This window comes from Sparus aurata, chromosome 22 (assembly GCF_900880675.1).
Source record: "Sparus aurata chromosome 22, fSpaAur1.1, whole genome shotgun sequence".
Lineage (NCBI taxonomy): Eukaryota > Metazoa > Chordata > Actinopteri > Spariformes > Sparidae > Sparus > Sparus aurata.
In genome coordinates, this window is record NC_044208.1 from 19,657,389 (window position 1) to 19,680,026 (window position 22,638).

General features: G+C 39.2%; 3 protein-coding genes across 4 annotated transcripts; all 3 read left to right on the forward strand.

Annotated features, from left to right (window-relative positions):
* Positions 1-756: 756 nt before the first annotated feature.
* On the forward strand, positions 757-15,262 carry si:dkey-119f1.1 (Structural maintenance of chromosomes protein 6-like). Its single transcript, XM_030405796.1, has 27 exons — positions 757-911; positions 1,313-1,450; positions 1,637-1,772; positions 2,497-2,602; positions 2,803-2,939; positions 3,239-3,300; positions 3,432-3,512; positions 3,616-3,717; positions 4,996-5,115; positions 5,227-5,325; positions 5,446-5,592; positions 8,955-9,043; positions 9,195-9,359; positions 9,470-9,648; positions 9,944-10,145; positions 10,455-10,569; positions 10,708-10,868; positions 11,352-11,487; positions 11,712-11,792; positions 11,977-12,147; positions 12,896-13,033; positions 13,232-13,377; positions 13,525-13,650; positions 13,799-13,904; positions 14,141-14,293; positions 14,419-14,516; positions 14,747-15,262. Exons 2-27 carry the CDS (start codon positions 1,331-1,333, stop codon positions 14,841-14,843), a joined length of 3,273 nt encoding a protein of 1,090 aa, XP_030261656.1. The 5' UTR covers positions 757-911; positions 1,313-1,330; the 3' UTR covers positions 14,844-15,262.
* A 158-nt stretch (positions 15,263-15,420) lies between these two features.
* On the forward strand, positions 15,421-19,467 carry LOC115574327 (uncharacterized protein C1orf115-like). Of its 2 annotated transcripts, XM_030405798.1 has the most exons (3): positions 15,421-16,149; positions 16,886-16,896; positions 18,173-18,310. In XM_030405798.1, exons 1-3 carry the CDS (start codon positions 15,763-15,765, stop codon positions 18,210-18,212), a joined length of 438 nt encoding a protein of 145 aa, XP_030261658.1. In that variant the 5' UTR covers positions 15,421-15,762; the 3' UTR covers positions 18,213-18,310. The 2 variants fall into 2 exon arrangements, with proteins under 2 accessions (XP_030261658.1, XP_030261657.1); XM_030405797.1 differs by lacking the exon at positions 16,886-16,896 and having other exon boundaries at positions 15,734-16,149; positions 18,173-19,467.
* Positions 19,468-20,369: 902 nt separating this feature from the next.
* On the forward strand, positions 20,370-22,253 carry tmem18 (transmembrane protein 18). Its single transcript, XM_030404563.1, has 5 exons — positions 20,370-20,557; positions 20,721-20,838; positions 21,476-21,530; positions 21,665-21,758; positions 21,855-22,253. The coding sequence occupies exons 1-5, from the start codon at positions 20,465-20,467 to the stop codon at positions 21,951-21,953; spliced, it is 459 nt and encodes a 152-aa protein (XP_030260423.1). The 5' UTR covers positions 20,370-20,464; the 3' UTR covers positions 21,954-22,253.
* The last annotated feature ends 385 nt before the right edge of the window (positions 22,254-22,638 follow it).

Genomic DNA, 22,638 nt, shown 5'->3' on the forward strand with positions numbered 1-22,638 from the left:
ATAGATTGTGGAAAGATTGTCTAAAGTATCCTGGTAAGCAAAGATTGCCTACACTGATTGAAGTGAAAATCCCCCTATCTATTTCTAAAAGAGAAACTATTGATCGTTTGCAGTTTACCTGCATAAAGAAAATTAAAACTACTATTATAATTCAAACTATCATTACTTTTCTCTTATTAATTATTAGATTTTGTTTATTTATATTCAGTTGATTAAAAACAGGCCTGGCAGAATCAGTTGCAGGCAAAAAGAAGCAGTTTCTGGTGTGCATTGTAGTTACAGTTGTACTTTTCAGATTGCATGCTGTATCAGTACCAAAATAGCACATTTTTAAATTAACGAATTCAACTGCAACTGAATGAAAAAACACTTATCCCAAAAATCCCCAAATGCTGAATATCTAACCAGTAGTACATTTTTTACATACATGTAAGTGTAATTTACTGAGTTTACTGTAATTTTGATCCTTTTATTGCCAGAAATCACTTTGATAGTTATGTGCACTTGACATGAGATACTTATGAGTTTCTTTCACTTTTACTAAAGGAAAAAAGTTAAGTTTTACGCAAGTATGACTTTCTTATACTTATTCTCCCTTGTAAATTTTGAATTTACCAGTCATTATTATAATTCACGACAAATACATTGTTATTTAAGTTGGTTTCATTTTTATGTTCGACAAACAATGTTTCATTCCAGTAATGGCTTTTGTAGAGGTCTATGACACTTGATCACATGAGTTGACATCAGCTGCCTGAGTTTACTGTTGACTACAGAGCCTCAAGGCTTTGTACTGTTGACAAAGGGCACATCCCGTGTACTCACGCGAGATTTCCGGGAGAATATCGGGCGCGAATTCGGTAAAAGGTCCGGTGGTCCGGCTCTGTTTGTGTGCAGCTGTTGGCAACTAGGTAAGCAGTGCAGTCACTCCATAACCTGTCATATCAGTCCTTACATTTTCGTATAACGAAGCTAAACTAGGCACAACATACCCCGCTCATGTATAGCTTGTTTGTTGAGAACGTGGTTCTGTTTAGCATACAACGTTAGTTAGACAGCTAAGCTAGTTTTGTATCGTGGCTAACCTGATGTGACTTGCTAACTAATCGAACAACGTTCACGTTTTAACTGTGGCCGCTATTCTGAAAGTCTGAAAAACATTCTGCGATCTCCAAAAAAGCCAACAAAAGTGGCGATAGCTAACTGTTTCAACTGGAGAACTAGAGTCGCAATTCTAAGTTCAAGTAACAGCTTGACTCTATGCTAGGGGCTGTGGTGTGTACTTACTTTCAGTTTCCTTTCTCCCCACCAGCGGGGTTAAGTGACCAACATGTCCAAAAGGAAAAGCAGCTCTGCCGGGGACAAGCCCCACAAACGGGCCAAACCTGTGGAGGAGGAAGATGCAAATGATCATGATAGTGACCAGGAAGATCATCTGCGGAGAGAACAGGTGTGTACTGTCACTGCCGAACTGTAAAACATGTTGTGGTTTATATTACTACATAGATGTTGTATGTCTTGCTTCTAGTTGATTCCAAGAGATTGTCAGACAGAAGTGATCATGGTAGTTATAATTTTTTTTTGCATATATTATATTGCATCACATATTTGGAAGTGATAAATAACTTGTGTTTAGGTGCCCAGTGCTGGTGAGGTGGTGAGTGATGCTGGGATTGTGGAGAGCATCACACTGAAGAACTTCATGTGCCACTCTCTCCTCGGCCCATTCACGTTTGGGTCCAATGTCAACTTTGTTGTCGGCAACAATGGAAGTGAGTGTAAATACTTCACCAGTGAGGGATTCCAGATAAGAGCTCAGCTTAACGTTTACGTAAAGTTACTATTTAAGATCTGCTGCATTTCAGTGTATAGCTGTCACTTATCAGTTTTAGTGAAATGCATGCTACTCTATTTATTTGGGGACAAGACACCATTATATTTGGTAAAATTTGCAATCACATTTTGAACATTGCTCACTTGTCACTTCCATTCCATTTTGAGATAGATAGATAGATAGATAGATAGATAGATAGATAGATAGAAATATTTTGTTATTGTAGTGCTTTAGAGCACTTTAATGTTAAAACTAAAGCAGGTTTGTGCTTATGCTTGATGGTACTTCCATCAGGTGAATAATATTTTGTTTGTTAGATTAAGATGACACTGATGGATGAAGTAATCAGTCATTATCTACAGTTTGATTCTGATTTCATTAACTCCCACAGATCCACAATGAGATTTGTAGTTTGTAATTTGTGGTGGCAGATTTAGCTTTTTTTGTGATAAGTCCTTCATCATACTATGTGTTGTATATGTGCTGCTCTTTGACAATCAAAAAAGATTGCAGGTGTCTCTGTAATGATCCAGTCATTAGTTTTTGTGCCCTTTACATTCTTAATCTTCTTTCTGGAATACTGCCTGTTCTATTGTGTCTGTGTTCTTTTGTATATGACTTTGGTAAACATTTCTCCTGTGTAAACTCTGCTTGTGCGTCAGGTGGAAAGAGTGCTGTTCTGACAGCTCTCATAGTGGCCTTAGGCGGGAATGCACAGGCCACAAACAGAGGCTCATCTCTCAAGGGTTTTGTGAAAGAAGGAGAAAGGTAAATCTTGCACCATATCATGCAATGTACATTATTTGTTGCTGCACTCTTTCAGAGATGTTGCCTATAAGCAGAAGTCTTTGACCTCACCTGGCTTACATCCATAAATTATGTATGTGTGATGTGCAAAGGTTACTTCTATTAAAGGTTGCATCACTTAGCTCTCACTAGATTTAATGTTTGTTACTCTATTTCAACAGCTCAGCGGATGTGTCGATCACCCTGCGGAACAAAGGAAGGGACGCTTACAAACCAGATGTGTACGGTACAGCCATCGTAGTAGACCTGAGAATCACACGCGAGGGGCTGAGAACCTACAAATTAAAAAGCAAATCTGGTAAAGATGTTGAAAAGTTATGGCTTATTCCTCCCTCGAGGCTTTTCACTAGAATATACACCAGTGTTATCTTATTTCAGTAGTCAAACTAAAAAAACAATTTGTTTCCATTAACCTTGAGCTCTAGGTATTGGCAGATTGAAAGAAAAATAAATAGATAATTGTATCCGAATCACAAGTCACAATTGCCAAGAAAAGGTGAAGAATGAAAATGAGTAAAACAAAGTATTGAAATATTAGTACAGAAATGACCACTTCCTGTAGCTACGTGAATAAAAAATGTTTTTCTTCTCTTACAGGTCTACTTGTCTCAAACAAAAAAGAAGAACTCCTGTCCATCTTGGACAATTTTAATATACAGGTATGTACAATGTAATTCTTATGCAGTACAATGCTGTTTCAACTTGTTGCAACAAAATCATACAATCTCGCAGGATGAAGCTGTGTTAATGTTTTGGTGAATATAAGTCAGTAACTGGTTTTCTTCCAAAGGTCAACAATCCTGTGTCAGTTCTCACTCAAGAGATGAGCAAATACTTCCTACACTCCAAAGGAGAAGGGGACAAATACAAGGTTGTTAAATATGAATAGATTTTTTAAAAATGAGAATCGTTTTATGTTGTTTTTGTGAACAAAGGCTGATGTAGATTTTGTTTTTTTTTTATTCTTCTTTCAGTTTTTTATGAAAGCTACTCAACTGGACCAGATGAGAGAGGACTTTGTTTACATCAAAACCACCAAACATCTCACAGAGGATAAAGTTGAACAACATAGTGAAGTAAGAATGATATTTCTTATTTAAGGTTTTTATAACTGATAATTTAGAATTTTTAAAATCTGTCTAATAACAACTTGAAAACAATATGAATTGAGTTGCTTGTTGTGATGAACCTTCAATGACTAGCTGGTGAATATTGTGGAGCATTAAGCTGCGAAAGTACCACAAATTTCCCTCAGGAGTTGAGAAAGACCACAGTGGAGGTCGAAAATGGAGCTAAAAGATTTAATGTTACACTTGCATTCACCCGGTTGACACAAACATGAGTCCAAACAAATGTTTCTCTTTAACGGCGGGATGCATGTGCTAACAAGTTCACTAAATCATGTCAGTGCTGTGCTCAGAACTTGTAAGATATTGTAAGGTAATGCAGGTTTAAGACCTTGATATACTAATTCATAAACGTAAAGGCTTCATTGTTGGTAGCGTATTGTAGGAGATAACTACAATAATAAATGTAAATGATCACTGGCGATTAATAACACACTTGTAAATGAGGCACCACCTCCGTTGTTTTATCTATTTCAATAATCTTGGGGGAATTAATCAAATCAAACGAGACCCTATATTCTTCTACTGTTTCTTAATTTGCTAACATTAAGACAATGAGATTCTGGTTTAAAGGTTATTTAAAACTTGCTGGAAATCTGGATGAGTACAGACACCTCGTTATAGATTTGAATGTCACAGACACAGAGAACCACATGGTCGTTAAGCATTGGGAGACAGGCGGACTAGATAAACAAAGAGGAGGCCCAGAGCACTTTTATTCTTGGAGGGTGTATCTGATGATTCATTCAAAAGAGACACAGAAGATCAGCTGTCGTTACCTAATTTACAGTTCGATCACAACACATCCTTGTGACAAAACAGTTCTCTGTTCCTTATGATGTGTAGAGACTAGATTCCTTTGTGCTTGACCTCAATTGACCTGAGAAAAAGGAGTGCATCCTCTTTTGAGGGGGGAAGAGGACAAATGACGTTATACGGTTGTAAATAACTAAAAGAGGGTTCTCCTGTGAAGGGTATCTGAAAGTTTTATTGCAAAGTAAACATCGTCCTCCTTAGCAAGTGAAGAGGTGATGAGATTGCAAGGTGCCTCACCAGAAAACAGTCAGCTTGGGGATGAAAGGAGTAACTAATTTTAGAAACAGGGCCTCTTTGAGATGCGGAGATGAAAGACATTTGTTCCTACAATATTTATTTGACTAGCATAGCTACTCTTGCTTTTAGTTGTGTTTAACATGACCGTATATGATTATTATATGACTTTTATAGTGCCTGAAAGACCTGAAGAGGAAATACCTAGAGAAAGAGGACCGTTACAAGAGCCTGGCTTCACTTGATGAAATGCACACAAAACTGGAGGAGCTGCAGAAACAAATGGCTTGGGCTTTGGTGAGCTTCCAATTTGGACATCCTAACCCACTCGCCCATGTCGCTATGTAACAGGATTATTGCATTAAAACGTATTTCTGTTTATTATTAACTGTCACCTAAACATTGCAGGTGGCTGAGGTGGAGAAGGAGTCAGAGCCAATGAAGGAGAAGCTGCAGTCGGACAGACGTTCTACCGAGAAATTTGATGAGAAGGTGGAAGAGTGGAAGGTGAGTCAAGAGTTTAAAACACATTTTATATCTCAAACCACATTTCTGCTGTTGTCCATGCATAGACCTCATCCGTCCTCTAACCTTTAAGTCCCTAACAATTTTCATGTAATGATGCAGAAAAAGGTGGAGGAGGCTGAGAGGAAGCAAAAGCAGAGCCAGGAACAGGTGGACGGGATCACGCAGCAACTCTCGGAGCTCCAATCCAGATGTTCTGTGCTAAAGGCCGAGGTCCAGAAGCGAAATGCCACATTTAAGTCCAGTGAGGTCAGTGTTCAGAAAATGCTGTAAGGCCAACAGTTCTGTACAGTATTGTTCAGTCACTTTCATATAATTAATGGAAGTGATTCTGGCTTACAACTGTCAGCCAAGAATTAGATTGAGGGCATACTGGGACGTTTCAAGCAGCAGTTCAAAATCAATATGCTAGCTACTAACATGTTTTATTTTGAACAGTGTGCAGAGTTTGTAAAAGTCTTAAAAGTTTATAAAATGCTAAAGTTCAATAGTTCTGTTTGCAAGGTTAGGAATATGCATGAATTTGAATTTACTCCAAAGAAATGCGTGATTTTCAACACAATCTGGTGTTTAATCTACACATTCACTTGTTTAAACCAAAGATTACTTAATACTTTAATGGAACAATTCTGTCATCATTGGTGTTGAAATTATCAGGTATTACACAATCATGATCAAAAAATACGATCAAAGTTAATATAAACAGCTAGTTATATAAACAAAGTGACAATATGAATTAATGGCAGTAGGTGTAAAATAATTCTTTAGACTTTATACAGTAATGATTTCAGGGCTGATTGCATTCCAGCGCCGTGCCGGATCTCCGGTGTACCAGAGATCTAACATACAGTTCTCTGGATCTAACAGAGGCAACTTTCACTCAATCACACTTACGATAGGTCTCCTAGCCAATCCTAGAAATACGGTTGGGGTGGGCCTTGGCCAAACAGATTGATCCAGGCCACGTTCACACGTACCAAAATGATCTTTTCCCCCCTGTCTTTTTGGCATCGTTTCAAGAATATTTGAGTCCACAAGCATGTAGTCCGCCATTGTTGTTGTTGTTGTTGTTGTTGTTGTAGTTAGTTGCGTGAGGTTAAGAGGTTGAAGGCTAGAGGTCAAGGGGTGGAGTGATGGCATCATCGATATACAAAGTATGTGGATTCGCTGTCCACACGAGAACGCAAGGGCAGCGTTTTCAAATGTTTCCACCCTGAGACCTGAGGCCTGTACTGCGAAGGGGGCTCAACATAGCCAGGCTTTGTGCTCATGATGCAGCTCAACAAAGCCCCAAGTCCCCAAACAGAGTTAAACGGTACTGCGACGGTGGTTATCAACTTACTTTGTCAAGTCCGGTTCTCTGCTTTGTGCTCTGCGCGCGTACATGTAAAAGGGGGCGTTTAACGTCATATTAGTCTACTTCCGTGCGAAAATGGATCGATCCCGGGCCACATATTTTACTCAAGATGAGCAGATTCTTATTATGCAGGACTATGAAGAATTCAAGGACACAATCACGGCAAAAAGTAACACTGTCGCCGCCAGTAGAGCGAGGGAGGGCTGCTGGCAGAAAATAGCTGACCGTGTAATGCGTAAGTTAACAATGATTAATATTAAGATAAATATTATATTAAGCCCTTAGTGTTTTAATTTCTGAAAGCTCAACACTGTGCAACTTTTACATATTAACCCTCATCCATTTAAAAAATAAATACACTGAAGCAACAACTATCTTTTTTCATTTTTGAATGATGTCTATATTGTTTTCACATTTTACTGATCTCAGTTATAGAATGCGCGTGTGTGTTTTATTGAAAGCGAGGCTGAGTGTGCGTAGGCTCAGTGTTTTTTTTTTTATTATTACTGTCTCGGGATGAACAAGCAAATGTAGCGACTGTCCCTGTACAATGACAATAAAGAGCTTTCTGACAGTGAAAATTGCTCAAGCCTGTAAGATTTGTGTTTGGGTGTACACTGCCCTACAACGGGTGAAACATTGATCAGTTCATCAGTTTATTCATGGCCACATCAAAGAAATAATTAACTTTACTCATTATCTGTGACAAATAAATACTAGGTTGGCCTAATTAATATTTCATATTGCATTTTATTAAGATGTGAAAGCAGCAGTCGGACATGGCAGCAAGTTAGAGCCAAATACAAAAACATCATTCAAAGTGGTATGTAGCCAAGCTGCCCCATCATTTTGTCAGTGTGGATAATATACTGTTTCCCATTTTATTTTAATATATCACTATCTTAAGCCAACAGGAAGAAGAATGAAAAGGGGAGGATTTCATTATGCAATCAAGTAATACTGATGATGTAGAGGGGTATGAAAGTAGCCTACATTACCAGATATTTTATAGAATCCTTCCTTAACAAGCATTGTGCTCAAATGACTTGGGAACACTACAAACACGCAACACGCAGTGTTCTTGCTCAGATTTGCTGCATCACCAACTGAATGTAAGAAGGTTCCCGTGGCAAAAAAAAACGAAGGGCTACACAAACAGTTTGCCCGACAGTGAGCGCACAGCTTCTTCGAGTGGCATTCCTGACACTCGGCTCAATACGTGAGCAAATGTTCCGTATTCCCTCGGCTGAAAATCTATATCGCTCATAGAGAATTTCATCAGGAAATGCCAGCGGATCAGCGCGATCTCGAAGAAGCCGCTCACATCGTAGTGCTGCCAGAATTATTCTTGCTCCCAGGTCCACCGGGTTCTCAATGAATGGTGACGCCATCTCCGAATGATTTACACAGTGAAACAGCGGCGCTTTTATAGCCGATTTTAAGTTGAAACTCTGCATAAGCATAAGTTACCGTGGTGATCTAGCCGGGTTAAAAGAGAGCCACCTTTGTAGTACAGGGAAGCCTGGCTTTAGACTCAACATACCTCGCTAACCCACTAAACTGGCTTCGCAGTACAGGCCTCTGGTTTCAAAAAAGTGTGTTTACAGGATCCATGTGGACGATTGGGCAAAACCATGCAAAACATGCCCGTTTACACAAAAAAGCGTTTCCATGGGGATGGCCCCACGTGAGATTGACTGTAGGTGATACGCCTTGTAGGTATGGGAGGGGGGAGGGGCCCGGGCTCGCTGCCACGGCAGTAAATAAATAAATAAATAAACATAAACATATATCTATCTATCTATCTATACATCTATATCTATATCTATATCTATCTATATATCTATATCTATATCTATCTATCTATCTATCTATCTATCTATCTAGATAGATAGATAGATAGATAGATATAGAGATAGAGATAGAGATAGAGAGATAGATAGATAGATAGATAGATAGATAGATAGATAGATAGATAGATAGATATATAGATATATATATATATATATATATATATATATATATATATATATATATATATATATATATATATATATATATATATATATATATATATATATATATATATATTAATTAATATATATAACATAAACACACATGTTGTTTCAATTCAGATTGTCAGGCCTAATCTCAGGCAGAGCTGTTTAGAGTTGCTGTTATCATTGCATTGATATTAAGCTTGTTGTGTAACTAACCACAGTATTTACATTCTTCAAATATGTGTACGAGCTAGATCACTGTCCACAGATGCAAGGCCAACCTGAGGGACCTGGAAAAGGACAAAGTTCAGCTGTCCTCGAGGATAAATGATCTCAAGCTGAGGTATGACCTTATGTTAAAAAAAGAAAAATTCTTCTGCAGCATAAATATCACATTTCGTTCTACAACCCTGGTGTTGTAAAATGACTATTAGATGAACCAGTGACCTCTGACCCCCTCCCTTCTGCTTTTGATCCTTCCTTTATCCTTCTAGCATCAGTCAGACGACCGGAGTGGAGAGCCAGGCCAGGATGGAGCAGATACAGCGGATACAGGCTGAGCTGGAAAGCCTAACACACCACATCTCCACTCTGGGTCAGCAGATTGACCAATATCAGCACGCCTGCAGCCGTGCCAAGGAGGAACAAGGGAAGATGAGGTAGGGGAATAGAAACAGCTGAAAAGTTGAAACTTCACCAAACCTCTATCTTGACTTAAACATGTACACACAGCATCTATTAAAATGAAATACACTTCTTCTGTCTTCAGGAGAGAGCAGGAAATGCTCCAGAGGAGCGTTGACGCCAACAGAAGGAACCTGCAGACTATGGAGAGCAGTCGTTCCAATCGCCTGCGGCGTTTTGGAGAGCATGTGCCTGCACTTGTCAACGCCATCGAGGAAGCCTACAAAAAGGGCCAGTTCAAACAGAAACCTCGAGGGCCCCTTGGTAAGACTTCCAGTTGTGCATAGGTAGAAATGTTGATGGCATCCAGGCCTCAACTTCTTTCTCAGGCTTTTGAATTATAAAATTATACATGATGTGCACAGTGATGCACCTTAAGTTACCATACACTCTGCCCTGGCAGTCTCGGATGTGTTTTTCCCCCCATTTAAAGCTGAGCAATGTTATACCCAAGTTTAAAACAGAAAAAAGATTGCTTTCTTTTTCATTTCACTCCCACCAACAGCACTACAAAAATGCACTACTTGCATGCCTTCTCTTTTCGTTTCCCTTCTTATAGGTTACCATATAAGCCTGAAAGACCCAGAGATGGCCCTGGCTGTAGAGTCCTGTCTTAAAGGCCAGCTGCAGGCCTTTACTTGTGATAACCATGAGGATGAGAGGGTGCTGCAGGGGCTCATGACCCGAGTGTTGCCACGCGGCCGTAGACCTGCCATCATCACCAGCAGTTTTCTCCCACGTGTCCATGACACAAGAAAGAGGTGAGGACATGTACAGTATTCACCAAAACGTTTATTAGAAGCTTGTCTTAGTAGTACATTGCATTGAAAGTTTCCTCCTCTGCAGAAAACAAAAGCGTTAGCCAGCTTGATACATCTTTCGGTGTTTTTGTTCCTTTTTTTCCTGCTGTGACAACTTTACTATAAGGAGTACCTGTTTATTGACATTAATTCAAGTCCGGCACAAGTGGGGTCAAGTCTTTTTTAATACAAATTTTACAGATTCTTTTTGTATTACATATGCCTTTGTATCATTTATCATTTTTATATCATTTGTTTTGTCTTCGTCAGGGCTGTGAATCACCCAGAGTACCCCTCCGTGCTTCAAGCTCTAGAAATTGAGGACCCAGTCGTGGCCAACTGCCTCATTGATCAAAAGGGCATAGAGAGCGTTCTACTCATTAAGGTAAGGACAGATAGCATAACTGTTTGGACTGTATCAATTTATGGGTTTCACAGTTCAGTAATATAACAATAAAACAACATTTCCAGAAATTTGGTGCATTAACATGATTTATTTTATTTTTTTTCTGTGGCTGTGTAGAATCGTACAGATGCTCGGAGAGTGATGCAAGGCAGAAACCCTCCTCAGAACTGTTCCCAGGCCTTCTCCAAGGAGGGAGATCAGATCTTCACTAACCGCACTTATACCGCTGAGCAGACCAGAGCCAACTGCCTCTCGGGAGATGTTGAGGAGGAGATCAGGTGTGTGTATATGTGTGGATGTTCAGTGAGAGTAGGTTTGCCACTGTAGTTGTTGTTACTGGTGTTGCATGGTTTTTGGGCATGCACGATTACTTGTTTTGTTTTTTGTTTTCGATGCTTAGTCCAACAACAGACCTCACAACAGTACACTGACGAATGTTGCATTTCCTGTGGCTGCTTCACAATAAAAGTTAACTTGTGTTTCACCAGTTAAATGCTTTTAACATGAAGCTGTTTGGTTTGCATAAATAGGAACTTAATGCAGTACTCTACAGATATAGAAGACAGAGTCCTCTAAAATGTGAGGTGTAATCAGTTACACCAATTTTGTTTAGTTTATTAACTGGTGGGGAGATTTCCTCATGCATCCCTTAGCAGGATTGGTAAGAACTTCTCTGGATACTTTTGGTTAGCAGGGGCACTTCGAGCCAATTTTTTGGTGTCTGAGTCTTTGTTAATGACTTGGTAACTCTTTTCTGTCAGGCATCTGCAGAGGGAGATGGAGAACCAAGAAGCTCAGGCGAATCGCTTCCGTCAACAGATGAAAAAATTGGATGAAGGCATCAAACAGAATGAAGTGCTGCTGAGACGAACCCATATAGAGCAAAAGACATGCAAAGTAACACTTTTACCTCAGCGATATCGTGAAATGATGAGTACCTGAACTCATATTTGAAATTTAGTTTTGTAATGTTTAAAGAAAAGTCCTCCCCCTCTCTATATCCTCAATATATTTTGCCATAATATTTGATTTTGTTAGCTGCCTGAATATTGTCATAGTGATGATGATAATGATGTGATATGATTATGACATTTCTTACCAAGTTTGTGTATTTGTTCTAGGACAAGGCCACAAAGCTGCAGCTGGAGCTGACAGACCTAAATAATGTGGAGGAGCCACAATCAGAGGACCTCAAACCCCTGGTTTGTACACAACTCATCAGTGCAGTACAATAATCTGATGTGATGTACTCACATTATACTGGCTTCAGTAGCTCTGCGTAGATATAAAGATGGAATTTTGACTAGGTTAAAGGCCCAGCAACACGTCTGATATCAGTAAGAACATACAATCCATGTGACATGCCGCTGTCACCTTCTACCACAGGAGGAAGATCTTCAGGAGATTGTTTCGAAGATCTCATCCAAACGCTTCGAGTATGAAGAGGCGCGAGCTCAGATGGCGGAGCACAAGGCTGCCTATGATACTGCAGAGAAGGAATACAAACAGCACAAAGAGCTGATCAACACCATTGCCGAGGAAGCAGACTCAAAGAAGGTAGGGATTCTGTGGGATTGGGATTCAACAAAATTTAGATAAGCAGATTTTAGAGTAACTCAAATTTGTAATTCTTATTGGGGGGGGGGATTCCCAAATCACAATACGTCAAATGTGAATGTGAATGTCAGCATAAACCTACATGGTGTGTCAAATGGTATGTTAATCCTCCATTCTTACAATTGAATATGCATATGTATGTACTAAATATAGCATTTACATTTCAAGTGAATGCTTTTGTTTGAGGCAGTCTCAGTACTTTGTTGTCTTTAATGAGGTTTAACTACATAACCTGTGGTTTCTCAGGTACTTTGGGTGAGAAGTGAATATACTCCCTGATTTCCTGAGTGGCTTTTCCTTCCAAAAAGCTGAAAGAAGCTTTTTATTTTGCGTAAGACTGACGTTATTACTCAGTTATATAAAAGGCTCAGCTTAGGGTTACACTTAAGGGTCATTGAGCATGTGAGCAATTCTCAACCAGCTGCGCAAAAATATGAATTGTGCCAAAAAAGTTGAGAGGGGCTGGTGAGGAGTAATTATACACACATCAAATAGCTGCAAGGCTGCCAGAAAAAAATGTCACCTGGAAAAAAAACATAACACTTGCACATTCAGTCAGTAATAATGTTAATGTTTCGATAAAACTTGGAGCCAGAGTGCTCCAGAGGCCGACCATGATGTTCACCACCCCCCAACTACTGGGTGAATATGATCTTGTAACTCCAAACTCTTTGTTCTTCTGCTACAGGAAGATCTGAGCAAGACCGATCAGGAGGTGATGAGGTGCAAGCATCACAAGAAACACTATGAGGAGAAACGCAGTGCCCATCTCCGCAACATACAGACCCTCGAAGCTAACCTGGAAAGCAAAGAGCAGGAACTTCAGGTATCCTGAATGAATACAGTATTGTCATTCTGTGCACGGGGCAAACTAGGCTCATCAAATTTGTGTATACCGCACTCAACTTTCTTTTGTAGCCTTGGGGTTTGATTTGTATTTTTTTTTTTGGTTCAGATAACCATAATTTGTGTAAATTGTAGTTTTACTATTTTTCTGTCTTGTTTGTTTCACCCTGCGGTTCAGACATCTGTAGCCAAGGCAAAGAAAATCTCTCCGGAGCGTCTGGAGGTTCGACGGACAGCCAGGAGTCTTGACAGTGAGATCAGCCGTCTCAAGGTTAAGATCACAACCCAGCAGGAACAACAGGGGGACCGCGAGGAGGTTGTGAGGTATGCTGCTAAGACCCTTTGTATCAAATCACAATGCAATGCCAAACATACTTCTTGTCATGTAACTAGACAAACTGGTGCACATCAGTTGATGAATTCTTACCTGAAATCCTTCTTCCAACTTGTCGTTATATTTTTGCTATCCAGGCAGTATCACGAGGCTCTGGAGAACTACAAGAACATGGCACAGAAAATGAAGAACCTCAACGGCTTCATTAAGAGTCTGGACAATGTCATGAACCATAGACTTCAGGTTTACGCTGAGCTCAGGAGGTAAGTAGTTGAACAGAAGAAGGCCTGTATACACAAATGTGAAGTTATAGATTCTTTAATTTGGTTCAAAACGATTTTGACTCTTGTTATATATTATTGTGATTCCAAATTTCTCTGATCGCTCTCTCTGCATCTCTTGGTGTCTTAGGTTCCTCTCAGCCCGCTGTAAATACTACTTCGACAGCATGCTGGCTCAGAGAGGCTACACTGGAAGTATGACCTTCGACCACAAGAACGAGACCCTCTCCATCTCAGTAAGAAGAATGATCGATTCATATATCAGACAACACTTCACGCTGTATAGATGTCAATTGAATTGTTTTTACTTTAACACCTGTGAACTGCGGGTCACATGAATTATGTTTTCATTACACACACTCAGAGTTCAGTTCAACTCAACTTGAAACATGAGCTGTGAGAGGAGGCAGTTGGCTCTGCAGCATCTCAACAATTCCTGTACAAACCTGATCTAGCATTCACTCCTCTGTAGGTGCAGCCGGGCCAAGGAAACAAGGCTGACTTGAGTGACATGCGCTCCTTGTCCGGAGGCGAGCGCTCATTCTCCACTGTTTGCTTTGTTCTCTCTCTTTGGGCCATCACTGAGGCGCCTTTCCGCTGCCTTGACGAGTTCGACGTTTACATGGTAATAAGAGCCGTGTTGTAAGTTTGTCTGGATATGAGTGCTTACTGCCTTGATATTTGAAAAAACTCAATGTGCTTTTCCTTATTTCTCAAAAGATAACGTAAGGTTTTGTTCTCTCCATTTAGGACATGGTGAACAGGAGGATATCAATGGACATGATGCTGAAGGTGGCTGCTGGTCAGCGCTACAGACAGTTCATCTTCCTCACCCCACAGAGCATGAGGTAATTACTGATGGAATATCTCTTAGTTTATGTACTTGTATCAAAGCAATTAGACCACCCAGATGTGATTTATTGACTTAGCAAATGAGCTGTGACGAACTAATCTATTCAAGACTAAAGGCCATGTGATTTTGATATGCTGCTTAGTTTCCCTGAGAACGAGCAGGGGCCTCCCAGCCTCAAAGGTCCCATCGTCAGCTTTGTTATTTTTCTTCTTTTTTTTCTTCCAGCTCTCTTCCAGTGAGCAAACTCATTCGCATCCTGCGACTCAAAGATCCAGACCGCAGTCAAAACAATACACAAAGAACGCAAGAGGAGGACGAGTAGTGTTTTGCTAGCTGGTAATGAAGCATCAGTTGAGGTAATGAGACCACTAGAAGGTGCTAAGACCCTTCAGGACGTCGGGGTCGTATGTTCATTCCTGTTTTACGGGGAAGATTTTGAAAGAAGTGAACCCACATGTTGTTCTTTCGCCTTTAAGTGGACTTCAGTTTTGAGAAGGATTACTTGTCTGTGTTCAAAAGCAACAGCAACTGTTTATTAAATGTGTGTTCCATGTTTTGTACTTTGGCACTGCATCCATGCACTGCTGTGAGAGTTTTTAAATTGATGGGTTCTGTACAGGGAGTGAAATGTTTATATCCATTGTCAAAATAAGCATTGGCTGTAAAACAGGCACATTGTAGGAATTAATGATGCCATTGTAAGAAATATTTAATGTTCATTAAACCAAATAATTTAAGAGACTTATGTGTTGGTGTTTTTGATGCATTGAAGCATTCTTTCAGGTTTGTAGTGGAGAGTTTTTCCACTTCAAGTCTTTAACTGGAAGGTTTAATTGGTTAGTCTTGAGTCTATATGGTATCAAAACATTTTTAAAAATGCTCATTTTCTTTCTTTTTGTCCAACCAACAGTTCAAATCAGAAACTCTACATTTACCAAAACAAAAGACTAAGAAAAGCAGAAAATCCTCACATTTAAGAAGCTGGAGCCATTCTTTGAGTCGTGTCATTGTGTCAACTCTACTTGAAGCCATGAATCAAGTTCTGCTTGTTTGATACCACTGTGTGACAGGACATAGTAAACATATAATCTTGATGTTTTCCTCAGCTGTACTCATTCAAGTCATTTTGATCTGAACCTGCATTAAACTCAGAGACTTGTTAGGGTCGGTCTTGTGAGGAGAAAGAATTTGCACCTTTAAGGGCTCTGTGCCAAATCCTGCACACAAGGCGGTCCACTGGAATGCACTTCCACTCAAGCACAATAACCACTGTTGACAACATACCTGACCCTCTGAGGGGAAAGTGGTACTTTTTGTTATATCCTTGGGAGCTGCAGCAAACGGGCAACATGAAGCCTAAATCTTTCTCATCAATGCTGTTTGACAGAAATTCAGCAGCAGCTGAGACTCTGAACATACGAGCGTCTAACTACCAGCGGCATGTGGACAGCAGGGATCAGCAGGAGAGTCTGCATCACTCCGGACCCGACGACAGCAGACAAACTGAGAACTGCCACAGAGAAATCCATTTTGCGTTTCTGCCAGAGAGGTACGAGCCGCTGGTGGATGATGAGGCAAAAGCAGAGAAGAAGAAAAGGAAGAAGGAGCAGTACAAGAAAGTAAAGAAGGTTGGTGTCTTCTTTTTTTTTTTTTTTTACATTATTTTAGGCTTTACTTTGAGGTGTATTAGAATTTATTTAGAAATTTCACATGGCAAAAACATCAAATACCTCAATATTAACACAATTCCAACTCAATATACAGTCTTCTATCATGTTGACGATATAATCTTGAAATATTGCCGCGCTATAGGATTTAGAATATGAACCGCGACTGTTTCAATGTGGCAATTATCAGCCTGAATCAAATTGTTCTAAATGTATGTTAGTTATCTACATAAATCAGTTGTCTCCTCTCTGGAGGACATAGAAGAACATCCTTTGAAACAGTGCTGAGGTCAGAACATGCTGTCCACTAACTTCGATCCCAGCTGGTTTGCAATAATAATTTTATAACTGCGTGAATGTTTCATTTCTGTTCATACATCACAGTCTGTAGAGATGATGAGATCAGACGAGTTCCTTTGACAACATCAGTGGCCTGTTGACCAGCCCAATTGCTTTTATAGCCCCTACTCACGTGTGGCTGATAAGTAAATGACCTAAAACAACAACAACAAAACTCCACACTCATCAGTGGCCTGACACACTTGTTCAGAATGACCAATATCAGACTCTTATCAGTTGGCCGTGATAGCAAAATATGAGGAAAACAAATCGAAGTGCAAGTGCTGTTTAACATTTTTGCTTGGAATGTTTCCTCCCTGTAATCACAGTGTCTTCTTCTCTTTGTCTTTTCTTGTAGTTTGAATTGGGGTGAGTTGAAATGTGAACTCAATATGACACCAATCCGTCAGCATCATTCAAATGATTCTAACATATTGTTGATCACTGTGCGGGGGATAGGGAAATAAAATGAGTTCTGCTGATCTCTAATCAGTTGAACAAAAACAATGAAATTGATCCTACTTACAAATCAGCCTCATGATGATATCTTGTATACAACATTCATTTTCTTCTTTTTTTCATTAAAAACACCTGCAGTGCAGTATGAGAAGAATCACAGATATTTTTATTGTTCAATGTTTTATCAGTGATTTATATGAAAATTGATCGTGTATCTAATCCCAATCAACATACTTACAACAATTTCTCAGTTTATACATTTATCAGTGATCTGGTACTCTTTTTGTATACTGAGCAGTAACAGACTTATCAGTTACTCATGGCCTACATAAATCTATGAAACACTGACAGGCTGCTATTAATAACTGAAGGGAGAAAGCTCACAGTTAGATCAATCATTAATGAAGGTCCACTAACTTTAGATAAGTTATCACTAATAAATCCAATTTGTGAGTCATTTTTACACACTACAGTGAGGACGCAGCATTGTTTTTGCTCTATTTTTTTTTTCAAACTTCTGACTTCCTGTATCCGCTTCAGCCGGTCAGCCCTTTTCCTGTTCAAAGAGGACAGGAGACAATAGAGTTCACGGGGCGTTCAGGGACCATTTTCAGGGATGAAGGGAGACTGCTGCTCTCCTCCTGTGGTGCTATTGTTCTCAAACATCGCATGTGCAGGTTTTCTTTCAAATGGCTTCTGCCTGATTTCATATCCTGTGTCAGTTCTTATATCCCATATTTTCTTAACCTAATTCTGAATCTGAATAATGTGGGAATAAAAATAATTAGGGCATGATTGTGTGGGAGGTAAGCAATCACACTTGGTGCACAGAACACAATGTGTTAAATCAACCATGATCCACATTAGATAGAGTCTGATATCGATATGTTGGCTGATATACACATTTACGCAGCATGTATACATTTAGTTGTAGTGAGTAGTGATCCCTCAAGTGTGGTTATCCATCACTGGATTGACACAGGCAGGATATTTTACAGTTTAACAATGACATCTGGGATGTAAAACAGTGAACCTTTAGGAGAATTGTAATTCTAAATTACCCAAAGCATCTTTTCCAGCATTATGTTCTTTAAAAGGCCAGGCTCTAATATTGATGTATCTTTGTGGCATTAGTGTTAAACTTTACAGAATTAATGATTAATCCGTCTGTGTGTTTGTCTTTCAGAATGTTGGTAAAGCGCTTCGCGCCACCTGGAAGTGTCTAATGCTCGGTCTGTACAACTTTGCCCTCGGCTACTCGACTCCGATCACAGTGGCTGCGACCTTCGTCCCCGACTTTCACACGGGCAGAAACACGTCCTAAGTTGAGCCACATGCGCCTCCTGCAGTTTTTTTCCAAACTGTACTGTACATACCAGTAAACCCATGGACATTTACCAAAGATTTGTGATGTGTTTATAAAGTTTGTGTATTTGAAATGACAATTTTGTATTTGTTACCATAAATTCTTATGGAAATTTGCTTTTTTTTGCTGTAGGCACAATCAGACATTTTGAAAGGTGCATTTGCTACTTCTTCCATTAATGAAAATTAATTGCCATTTATTTTGATAATTGATTCATCATTTCAGTAGTTTTTTTTTTAATATTTGCTGGTTCCAGCCTCTTGAATGTAACAATTTGCTTCTTTTCTTTGTCCTTTTATGATAATAAATGAAGAGTTTTGGGTTTTGTGTTTCTGTTAGTTGGACAAAGGAAGCATTTTTAAGATGTCCATTTGAGTTCTGGGAAATTTCGATGAACATTTTTCACAATTTTTTGACACTCTAACGACAAAATGATTATGACAATGAACGGCAGATTAATCAAAGTAATCATTTGATAGTTTCACTCTACTGTACAAGCCATCACCTGTGTTTTTCCTACTGTGAATGAATGTTGTTGGTCTTAAAATCCCAAGATTAAGATCCAGTTTTGGAGAGATATATTTGCTTAGGATCATAAAATTAGCGTAACTTTTTATATATGAACCCCTTCACGCTCAATCACATATTGCTCATGCACCTAACTAACCCTAACCCCTAGTTTAAACATAAAAAACATGTGTGCTTTTTTTTATTTGGAGAATTTGGGGGTGGGGGGGGGGGGTGCATGTTTGCAGAAGGATAATAGGGCAGATTTCTGTTCCAGGAAGGATAGAAGGAATAGGGAAGTGATTGTGAAAAAGTACAGTCCAAAGATGAGTTAATCAGTGCTGAAAGGTTGTGGACACACACAGTGAGGAAGAAGCCAACACACCACCTCCGCTCCGAGTGGAGCAGCTGGACTGCTGATATCAGAAGAATTTTTCAAGTTTAAGAGGATTCTCAGATTGAAACATAATGGTGTGACTCTTGAACTTTAGTCCCCAGCTTGTCACTGCCACTGGTCGTGTAATGTTGTTCAGTTTTAAAGACTTTGCAAGTCATGTTCATAAGTTTGTTTGTGATAAAATGTTAATAAATTGTGCACCAAAACATTGTCACTTGTTATTCTGATTTTTTAAAAATAGGTTTAATCGGTAAAAGAACTTCCTCTGTCATTCCTTGACAAAATACATATACATAAAATACTCATTGACTTTGAGACATGGTAGCTGGATGTGCAAAAACACAAAGTGATTATGAGGTTTTAGGAGTCATTGCAACAGCACTCTATAGGGGAGGATGAGGTGATGGGTATGTCACCGGTTGCAGTCTACAACCTCAACAGTAGATGCCACCAAGTCCTGCACACTGGACCTTTAACTTGGTGACACAAGGTCAAGTACACAGACAAAGTCACAGACACACATATTTATACACATTAAAACAAATTTCTAGTTTACCATAACCACAGTGTGGATGGTAGATATGAACAAACTGTATAACAGGAAATGTAAAAAGGTAAGACAGTAAAGAAGAAAATATACACATTATATACATTATAATACATTAAAGATGAAATGTATACAATTATTTGAAAGGTTATTTTATCAAAATATTACATCGATGAAATTAAATGGCTTGAAAGATTGCCCTCCTGTCACACTTTTAAAATGACAGATTTGAAATCATATTTGAATTCCATTAAAAATGTTAAAAATAGAAACTGGAAAAAAAAAAACAACCACAACAACAACAACAATTAGACTATTTAGATATTTCAAGTCTACTCCTTTTAATTAGCAGACATCTAAACTGTGTTTTGTTGTTATTTGTTTTCTTGATGTTTGGTTGTGCTGAGGGTGTACTGAATTTTTCACTTGCTTGCAGTTATTGAAAAAGAAAATAAATGAATAAATACAAATGATAAATAAGTACAAACATACATATAAATAAATAAATAAATAAATAAAACAAAAAAGTTCTGACCGGAAGAGAATTTTCCCAACGTCTTTGCGAGGTGCCACAGTGACGTCATTCTACTGCGACAAGTGCATTCCCTTCCGTGGTCTCGATTTGTTTACATTAAACGCCACCGAGGGAGGTTTTGTGAAGATGACGGAACAGAAAGCCGAGAATATTACCTCTATCCCCATCGATGGGTTCAGCAATTTAAGAATTACGTCGATATGGACGTTTCTCATGTCTGTAAGTGAACGCCACGGCTCATTTCATCGATCGAGGGGCTAGCTAGCTCTTGAGTTAGCCCTCACGGATTGATTGTATTTATTTAGCAGATGTATATTTCGGTTCAGTTGTTATTTCACAGAAACAGCTTCCCAATGTGTGGTTTTATTTTTATTGTTCGTAGGTGCAGTGGTCGGAGCCTTGGCTCATCGGGCTGTTGGTGTTTCATGCCGTATGTTTGTGTTTGACTGTGGTGACCTGCAGGTATTACAGAGCTCAGATACTTCACTTCCTGCTCATGGGTAGGTAAAACTTAGTATAAGTTCACTTGGTGTAATTGCTTACTTCCAAACTGTACATGTACAGTTTGAGTATGGTGCTAAACTAGCAAATGTGTTGCGACAAAACAGTTTTATTTCTAAAAGTAATTTACAATGTTGAGTCAACAGTCTTAATACAGTTTTCTGTGACATACCTGTGTTTTAACATCCTGATTGCATGCTGCTGAGCAGTAAATTAAATTGATGATAGCAGGTTGACTAGCATCACAATTGTATTATTTAAAGGGCGGTAATCTTCAAAGCTTTGGATGTGTTTCTCTGATCAGGAATATCAGAAGAGGATGTGTTGATTTTGCACATACATCGCTTTTATTTATTATTATTTTTATTTATAATCTGTGTTTTTTTTCTATCACTCAAGTGGATTAGCCTATTCGCAAAAAAGCAGATGATTAATTTAATAGTCGACAGCTAATCGGTTAATCATTTAATCATTGCAGATCAAGTAAAGATGACTTATTGGTGTGTGTGTGTGTGTGTGTGTGTGTGTGTTATCAGCAAAGGCAGATATACCTCAAAACCAGTAAAACAGTATCTAAAAGTTCTGTATGCCTTGTGTGGACTTGTTGAACAAGAGCTCATTTTCTTCTCTCCACAGTTATCCTGGTGTACACTGCTGAATATCTAAATGAGCTGGCAGCCATGAACTGGAAGTAAGACCACTGTTCAGCAATATTTTATTTTGTTGCGTTTGTTGAGTGAAATTATGTGTGTGTGTGTGTGTGTGTGTGTGTGTAGGCTCATGAGTACCGCAATAAAGAACATCTCCTCGGCATTTTTTTTGCAGGTCCTTTTCCAATTTCCAATACTTTGATTCCAAGGGCATGTTCATATCTTTGGTCTACTCTATTCCTCTTCTGCTGAATACCGTCATCATTGTGGTAAGCTTTTATCGTTATCCTCTTCCCTGTCACATCAAATAACATGTCAAAAGCACTCAACACCTGCTCATGTGAGTGTTTGTTGTACATCAACAGATGGTGTGGGTGTACAGGACCTTTTCAACCATGACTGAGCTGAAGACACTTCAGCTCAAGCGAAAGGCGCGCAGAGAGAAGAGGGAGAAGAATGACTGATCCCTCTGCTCATGTCCAAAAATGGGCCTCAACTCGGAGGAATTAAGAATCGACGTCTCTGCTACGCTAATCCGAAATTTTGGAGAAGGAAGACAGATTTCTTCTTGTTACTGTAAAAGGATTGCTGGTTGATGTGGGTCAGGACTGGGTGTTTTAGGTAACGGGTGTTAAAGGTGGCTGCTGGATGCACTGCACACTATGAGATTTACAAGGACCAAAGGACATTTACTGTTTTATATTTAAAGTTGTCTAAAAGTGTGTTAAACTGCACAAAGAAAAGATAAAGTGTTTCTGAATGACTTTTATTTGCCTCTTGATTTTAAGGCCGGGGAGTGTTGCAATGCTTTGGTCAGATTTAAGACTGCAAAAGTGATGAACATAAAGCAAGCAAGAGCTTTATTTGGGAGAACTTTATTGTTACTTGCGTAAGGAGGTTTACGCTGAAGTCAGCATAAATCCATGACAGATCCTTATTAATCGAGACTACATGAGGGCATAATGACGAAATTTATGTCGATCTTCAGTGGCTTCAAAAGATTTCATCACACAGTAAAAGCATGAGGCATTTACTGGATTCACCAAACACTCAACAGGCTTCCATGAGCTGGACAAAATAGAGTTATCCTTAGCTTGCCATACTGGTTTGTATCCCAGATTCTGTCGGACTTGGCTGACGGCTCCCACA